General features: G+C 43.9%; 1 protein-coding gene across 2 annotated transcripts; it reads left to right on the top strand.

The window, feature by feature from the left end:
- Nucleotides 1-3741: 3741 nt before the first annotated feature.
- tapbpl (TAP binding protein like) lies at nt 3742-7771 on the top strand. 2 transcript variants are annotated; one of them, XM_056445142.1, is made up of 9 exons: nt 3742-3865; nt 4501-4713; nt 4800-4861; nt 4949-5069; nt 5550-5750; nt 6165-6332; nt 6415-6500; nt 6626-6851; nt 7074-7771. In XM_056445142.1, the coding sequence occupies exons 1-9, from the start codon at nt 3817-3819 to the stop codon at nt 7139-7141; spliced, it is 1194 nt and encodes a 397-aa protein (XP_056301117.1). In that variant the 5' UTR covers nt 3742-3816; the 3' UTR covers nt 7142-7771. The 2 variants fall into 2 exon arrangements, with proteins under 2 accessions (XP_056301117.1, XP_056301115.1); XM_056445140.1 differs by having other exon boundaries at nt 4800-5069.
- Nucleotides 7772-7799: the final 28 nt, after the last annotated feature.

The following is a 7799-nucleotide window of genomic DNA, read 5'->3' as shown; positions in this document are numbered from 1 at the left end:
TGAGAATGCTTCAAACTGGTCTTGGCCAATCTGCTTGGCGTTACGGACTGTTTCTATGACTGCAGTGTCTGCGATCTCCTTTGTGTCGAGCACCAGCAAGTCCTGACTGTCCTCCTCGAAAGGGTTGCCCAGCTCTTCAAAGATGGCCACGAGTGAGCGCACATCTCTGGCAAAAGTGTTCTGCACACTTGGTGTCTCCTCGTGGTGACGTGTCTCCTCTTGGTCGTGTGGATGCAGATTGAAGTCTTCAAATTCCACAATCACTCTAGCAACCTCTGGTCCGGCAACCATCCAGCGCCTCAGTGCAGTTGGATTGTCTGTGAGGCCGATGGCTCCTCCATCACCCTTGACATACGCGTTGTTCTGCTCATGTGCTTGGTCAATAGGGATTGCTGAAAAGATCCTCTTGGTCTTCTGGACTGTGAAGTGTCCGTTGCTAAACTCTGTGAAGACGTCTGGATGTTTGTTTGCCAGTTCTGCCATGTCCCGCAGATGCACTGGTATCCAGCGGGCATAGTTCGTGTGGTCTAGTGCGAAGAACCACGGAACCAGTTCTGTCAGAGCATCCACGTACATGCTAAAATTGGCTTCTCTCAGAGATCGCACATAGATCAGAGTGGACAGCTCCAGTGCCAAGACTGTTGACCAGTACTGAAACTGCGGATAACTCTGTTCTCTCTGACTGCACCAGTCTTCGAAGCTTCCAGGGTGCGCATCATCTTCTGTATTGGTGGTGCTGTACTGGTCATAGGCACGCCGTTGGAGTATGTATAAGGCAGCCGCTGTGACTTGGTGTGCTCTTCTGGTGCGTGTGACGTGAGCTGCTCGAAAAAATGTGTAATTGTACACTACTTATCACCTCTAGCACACTTATCACCTCTAGCATCCACAAAAAGACAAATTATGGTACATATTCAATGACGCTAATGGTAAATAGCGGCCATTTTCAAAAAATGGCCGCCAAATGTGCTACGGGGAGAATCTTGAATGCCTCCATATCCAAAATTGTTCAGAATGTATTAATCTACATGTGTGCCAATTTTGGTGCTTTTAGAACAATTTGAACAATTGGTTTCGTATTTTTTACTATGCCGCTGGGCTACCTGCATTCCAGCTGGCATGGCTTTAGTGTGTGTGTATGTCCCTTTAAAAACCAGGCGGACTTTTGGGGAAGCGTCATAATCAGCTGTCAGGAAGTTCAATTTCAGCTAATCGGATTTCACATTTCAAATATGGCGACGCCTTTCTGTCTCCTATTGGCTCACAGTGCTGTCAATCTTGTCTTTCTTGGTACCAATCGATTCTATTGGCTCTAAGTATTCCAAAGACGTGTCGTTCTTTAAAATCCGCCCTTCCCCGGCGGAGATATCTGCGCGCGCAACAGCTGCGCTGTGACAGACCCAAAAACCGGCTTTACGCACAGCACGCAAGCGCACAGCACCACTTTGTTTGATCGTTTTTTTATCTTTGATTTACTGTTTTAAAGCCACATAATGATGTATTTGCATGTATTGATCACCACAAGTAAAAGTGAAAGTGAAATAAATGGTTTGGTACATGAGAAAAGTCAAATGGCACAGATGGTGCTTCAATGTGCCCAAATGCAAATTTGAGAGACCTCGCCTAAATTCTCTTTACTAAAAAGTCTCCAACTATTATTCTGCTTTATTTTTTCTGAGTCAAACTTTGCAGAGAGTCTGTTCACAAGTTGTATTATTATCTGGGTGATTTTAGGCCTTTGCTGTGCATCCATCCAGGATATATTCATCCTGAAAGTGCTTTTTTTCTAATCGAACCTGAAACTTCTATGAAAATAGAAGATTCATCTTTATTTACTCTTAACCAGTAACATATATGCTAATATTTACACATCTGAACAAAAGCTCATTGTGTTCCCTTTATTATAACACCAACATTATTCAAATAGCTTGTGTGGTTGCAGAGCTACACCCTTTTTAGTTTGGGTATGTCATTTTGAGCAGAAACCTAAAAAAACGGGTGGGGGTTAACAGGTTAAAATAACAGCTTGAAAAAAATTGTGCCGCTACAATGACTTTTAATATGGCGATTTGCGTCTCCGCTATTGCCATCGGGGGTCTGTGGGAAAATAACTCCGCTATGTAAGATTCTGGAGCCGCCCGCTCCGGGGCGGATGTACTTCGACCTGCTTTCCGGCAGTGATTACGCAATGTCATATAGTGCCACTCCACGCTCGCAGCTACAGTATAAGGGTATCTTTTTTATGTAGCTTTTTGGTGTTGTCAACAATATTGTATTCGATCACACGTACTCCACATTCAAACATTTAGAAAACAACGTATATAGGCTGAAAACGCGATTGGTATTTCATCTAAACTAAATGTTGTCATTCTTTTGGTTATGTTGTAACAATTCGCCCTTAGCAACTCAATCAAGGGGAAATACGCTTTAAAAAAAAGGGAATGGGCGGATCTGCGAGTTCTGGTGTGAACTCTCTGCTCAAATTGTCGTAAAAGAAAAACACACAGTCGATATGCGGAAACCCAAATGTTATTATATTAAATCAAATTCAATGCATCGGCAAGCCCCCAAAATGAACACATCCACTAAAAAATCAAACCCACTCAAAACGAAGTATAATCCCCGGATCCCGACAGTCCCAAAGTCTTTGCAGTCCCCCAAAACAAAAGTAAATGACTGCACGCGCCCCCTTCCCCAAAAGCCGGCAAACAGCTGACCGACCAGGCGGAAACGTGGCGAGGCGCCGCGTTCAATCCCCGCGCTACTTCACCCTAGTCCGGTAGGTGCTGGGCCAGTTCAGTGTTCCTGCGCAGTCTTCGTATTAGCAGGGCTCTCAAGTTTTGAAGACAGGCAAGAGTGACATTTCCATCAGCATGTTTGGAGCGCGCCTGTCAGCGCGCTCCAAACAAAAAAAACCTCGCGTCACCTCCCCCTCGTCACCTTTTATAACCCGTGACACGTACAAATAATAACAAGAATAATAATAATTATTATAATACAGGACAACACATGATCCCAACTCAATACAAGTTTATGCGAGGCTGCATCTATCGTAACTGGGTATTTACGACACTGAAGTAAACGTTAAATACCTCAAAAACTGAAGGGGGCGCTAAAAGGGAAAAACTACATAATGGGGCTTTAACAATAACTTCCTATTCTCTATTTTAAATGAGTTATTTGCAGCATCGATCCGTCTCCTTTTGCAAAGACAAACAAGGCTTACTCCTGGCATCAACACAGGGAGTTATTAAACACTGGAAATGACAGACTGTGACATTAATGTTTCATTTGAAGGTGAGACATTTGCTCCTGCAGCAGCAGCAGCGGATTAGTTCACGCTCATATATAACATTTAATCCAGAGATGGGGTGGACTTTCTGTATCATCTTGTAAATTTCTATGGACTTTAAAACCCATTTGTTTGTTGGAATTAAACTGTTTTCGTTGTGAAATTCTAGCTTGACTCCAACATTCCCTTCTGTCATTGTGGAGCTGTTTCTTATATCATTATTATATACTTGCAACTGTTGTGTTGATTGTGTCAATATCTGTTTGCTCTGTTTCTGTTTACTGTTGGAATATTGAACATCAGCCTGTTTGACGTCAAGTCCTTTGTGCTTTCAGCATGTGGAGAGAACAGGTTGTAATACCCAGACTAACGATGCAATGAGCTGCTGCTATTGTTGAAATCAAAAGTGAAAGTGCGGGGATCGTGTTCCGGTGTTTCACTTTGTTTGGTCTTCGTAGCCTTCTCACGTTAAACTTTCCCTCAAGCACTCTTAATTTATTAAAACGAGAAAACGAGAGCCCGTGATGGTGACTGTAGCCTTTGTGTTTGGATTCTTGCTCACGTGCGTTTGTGGTAAGAGCGTTCATCTTTAATGACGACAGTGGCACATTATACATTTACCTTTAGATTATCATATTCAGGAAAACACGTTTTAGTATTCAGTTCAGTGTCTGAGAGAGACCTTGTTTTAGCTTTGTGAATTCATGGAAATAGGCGCTGAAATATAACTAATATTTGGTAAAATACAGTCTACATTTTGTACTTAATCAAATTAAATGAGTCAGATTAGCTGCTGATCGATTCTAACCTAGAACATGTTTCTTGGTGCATAGCAGTTCATCTGAACAGTTTGTCGCAAGGCAAGTCAACACTTAACATATATGAAAAACAACGTTTTTATTAATAACTGAATGATGCGTTAATAGTCAATTAAAGGGAGCAGTCTGTTAAAGTACAGTCCTGTGGAAATCAATCGTTGCTTTTAATGTCAAAACAACTAAACAAACTGTAATAAGTCTCCGTCAAAGCCCTGTTTTTCATTTTCCTATAATTTCTAACAAATTACATAATTGTTCCAGAAAACATTTAATACATTATTAGATAGTAACGGACCCATAAATGAAGCTATACTGCTATTTGTGTTTAATAGTCGTCTTGTTTACCTGAGTATGTTAAAGAATGTAAACTTTTGTCTCCTTGTTTCTCAGCTGACAGGGTTGCAGATGTGGTACTTTCCTGCACCCTGGTGGAGGAGGGAGTGGGACTTGGTGGCGTGGGAGGTGGCTCACTCTTCACACACACCCCAGCCACTCTGGTCTTAAGAGACGTTCCAGTGGCTTCTGACGAACCACTTGAAACACTCACTTCGTTTGTCCCGCCTTCAATCCCTGACCCAGATGCCCTCCTGTTAGAAGTTAAAGGTGTTCCTGCCTTCTCTTCGTGTCAGTTTTGCTGTAATATAAGCACGACCCTGTGTTGAACTTCTCCTTTCATCCCTCTGTGGCAGTGGCATCGCCTGAGATCCCCAACACACACGTGTTGCTCCATGCGGACTGCAATGAGCAGGAGGTGAAGTGCGATATAAGCCGTTACTCTCCTCGTGGAAACCAGGAAAGTTCAGGATCAGCTTTTTTTATGGTGTCTCTTAATGTGGAGGGAGGTGAGTTCAGCACCGTGTTGATTCTGCGGACTTTGGCGGTGAAGAAGGACCATTTGACCCTCATACAGAACAAACTGGGTCTGCCTCTGAGCCAATCGGGAACTCTCCTGACCGAGGGTGAGATCCAGTGACAGTTCACCCAAAAGTCAAAAAGTATTTTTCCTCTTCCCTGGAGTGAGGTTCTTTTGGACAGACGGACATTCAGACGTCTGCGTTCTCTCCAATATAATGAGACTTTAAGACACCAAGCTTGTGGTGCTCAAAGCGCCGTAAAGATTCATTTGAAAAGCTCACCAGCAGTAAGTCTGTCCAGAAGTCATGACCCGGTTTCCACAAACTTTGTTGCGAGACATTGCTGTTGAGTTTTTCGAATGCTTTTGGCACTTTGAGAACCACAAGCCCGGAGCCATATTGTCCCATTGCATTGAGGACAAAGCAGACGTCTCTATGGCCGATACCTTTAAAACTATCTAAATTGAAAAATGAGAGGAATATGTATTTTTTCGATTTTGGGCCTTCAATATCTCATTTCATCTTCTCATTGAATCGTTCACATTATCACTCTCACTACTTTTGTCTTTCCTTTCTGTCTCTCAGTAATATTCCTGGTTTTTTCCCACGAAAAGTCTGTGTCGGCCCCTCTGAGAGGCGACGTTATCCTCAACTGTGGCTTCAAGCAGCAGGAGATACCTTTAGCGCAGGAAGTGTCCGTTGAATGGCGACTGCAACACAGGGGAAAAGGGGGGAAAGTGTTTGAAATGATGACGAGGCTGGACGAGGCCGAAGGGAGCACAGTGGGTGAGTGCTGCAGAAAAAGGTCCGACCTCTTCTGGTTCATCCTGGGTCTTGTGGCTCTGAGAGTGACAGCACTCATAAAGTTGGAGAGCGTATATTAGAAGTGGCTTCAGTGGCATGCAAGTTCATGAATATACAAATACATATGGACTCAAAATAGTCATTTACAGTGAGGCAAATGTCACAATCACAAAAGGAGACCAAAGCTCTTCGGCTATCTGGACTATAGTTTCACAGCTAAACGTCAGAAAAGTGCATAAAACACACAAATGGGAGAGGGCATGAAGACAGCAGTACCGATCTAAGTATGTGAAATAAAATACTTTCTTACTATCGTAAAAGGCTCCAGGCCGAGCTCGTAAGAAGATCTTGAGATGAGATCGTTTTGTCAATTCCTGTTTCATTTTCTGTCGTCAGTGCATGCGGAGAGAAGGGGATCGAGCATGGCCGCCTCCCAGGTGGTTGGAGAGGGTAACGCCTCTGTGACTCTGACCAAGCTGAAGCTTTTGGACGAGGGGACCTACATCTGCACTGTCAGTATTGGCATTGTCCACGCCCAGCAGGTCATTCAACTCCAGGTTGTTCGTAAGTTTGACCCTAATCTAAAAATTCCGATAAATCCACTGATTTGTCTTTTCATTTCATGTTCTGCTTCTCTTTGTTTCAGAACCACCTCGTGTTTCACTCTCAGAGGAGAAACAGTCCCAGACGCTGAGCTGCCACTGCGCCACATACTATCCACTGGAAGCTCAGGTGTGTTCCCGAGCACATTGAAATGCACCTACTTTTATGAAACTAACTTATGAAACATGCTATAGTGATCAAGTTTAACTGGGTGATTCCCAGGTCACAAGTCTCTGCTGCCTCCTGCCTTTCAGATGCAGTGGTTATCCCTCTCACCTGCAGACACAGAGCCCACAGTGCTTCCAGATCAGGGCTCTCTGTCCAGCCATCGACAGCACGGTGACGGGACGTATTCCCTGTCATCTCATCTCTCTGTGCCCCCCACCGTCTCCCCTGGGACTACAATTACCTGCAGGGTGTCTCACCCAGCCCTGGATGGCCCTCTCTCCATCAGTCTGGTGGTAGAAAGACCACAAGCAGGTACTAATGTGTAGCTGTTGCTGCAATGTTTCACTGCAGAAATAACACACAACAAAATCATGCTATTTAAAATGTATTTAACCAGGAAAAGCCTCATTAAGATTAAAAATCTCCTTTAACGGAGCTATGAGGTAGTTGATTTGTATGACATCCTGTATCATGTACTTAACGACAACACTGTCTACAAATCCGTAATCCTGCTCTGTGTCTTTCTCGCTACAGGTTTCTACTGGTGGCTTCTGGGTTTCCTCGTCGTCACTTTGCTTTTCTTCTACAAGGTCATGAGATAAGTCAGTAGGATATATTCTAGGACAATATACCGAGACTTAAACCTGAGCCCAGAGTGACTTTATTTTTGTTATTTGTGTGTTTTTAAATTATTACTGATTTTATTAGAAGCCGGTATTCTACTGAACTGCGTTTCTGTTGCTCGTGGCAACCCAGGAGACAACAAAACAGGAGCCTCGGATGCAGTTGATATAAACATGTGTCTTTTCTTAAAGCGATCGGGGTAAAGGTGACGGGGTCGAACTCAAACTAAAGAATCCCCCCGTTGTCTCCCAAGACAAGACGGGTCCTCCGTCCCCCGTGGTTCGAGTCTTTACCTCCTGCTCGATGCTGCCTGTCTCCACTGGTTCATGAGCTCCTCCTGGTCCCCTGCAGCCGGTCGGCCTGCTCTGGTTACCTGGCGGGCTGCAGGTGTGACCAAGGCCCACGCCTCGGTGCTGCAGCGCCTGAACCAGATGGAGCGCTCCCTCTCTCACCTCCACCTGAGCTGGATCTTTCCCCCTGTATATTTAGTATTAGTATTTAGTTTTTTAGTATTGTGTGTTTAAAAAATATATATATTTATTTTGTGCACCACTGCTGTGATTTTTGAAATTTCCCCACTGGGGGACAAATAAAGGAATATCATATCATATCAGTTTGACTTTTTCTCGTAAGCTC

This window comes from Pseudoliparis swirei, chromosome 22 (assembly GCF_029220125.1).
Source record: "Pseudoliparis swirei isolate HS2019 ecotype Mariana Trench chromosome 22, NWPU_hadal_v1, whole genome shotgun sequence".
Lineage (NCBI taxonomy): Eukaryota > Metazoa > Chordata > Actinopteri > Perciformes > Liparidae > Pseudoliparis > Pseudoliparis swirei.
This window is presented reverse-complemented; position numbering and strand designations above follow the sequence as displayed.

Coding starts and splice junctions, on each gene's coding strand:
- tapbpl (XM_056445140.1), top strand. CDS start 3,817: ATGGTGACTGTAGCCTTTGTGTTTGGATTCTTGCTCACGTGCGTTTGT. Junction 4,714..4,799: donor CCTCCTGTTAGAAGTTAAAG/GTGTTCCTGCCT, acceptor CCTCTGTGGCAG/TGGCATCGCCTGAGATCCCC. Junction 6,852..7,073: donor GGTAGAAAGACCACAAGCAG/GTACTAATGTGT, acceptor TTCTCGCTACAG/GTTTCTACTGGTGGCTTCTG.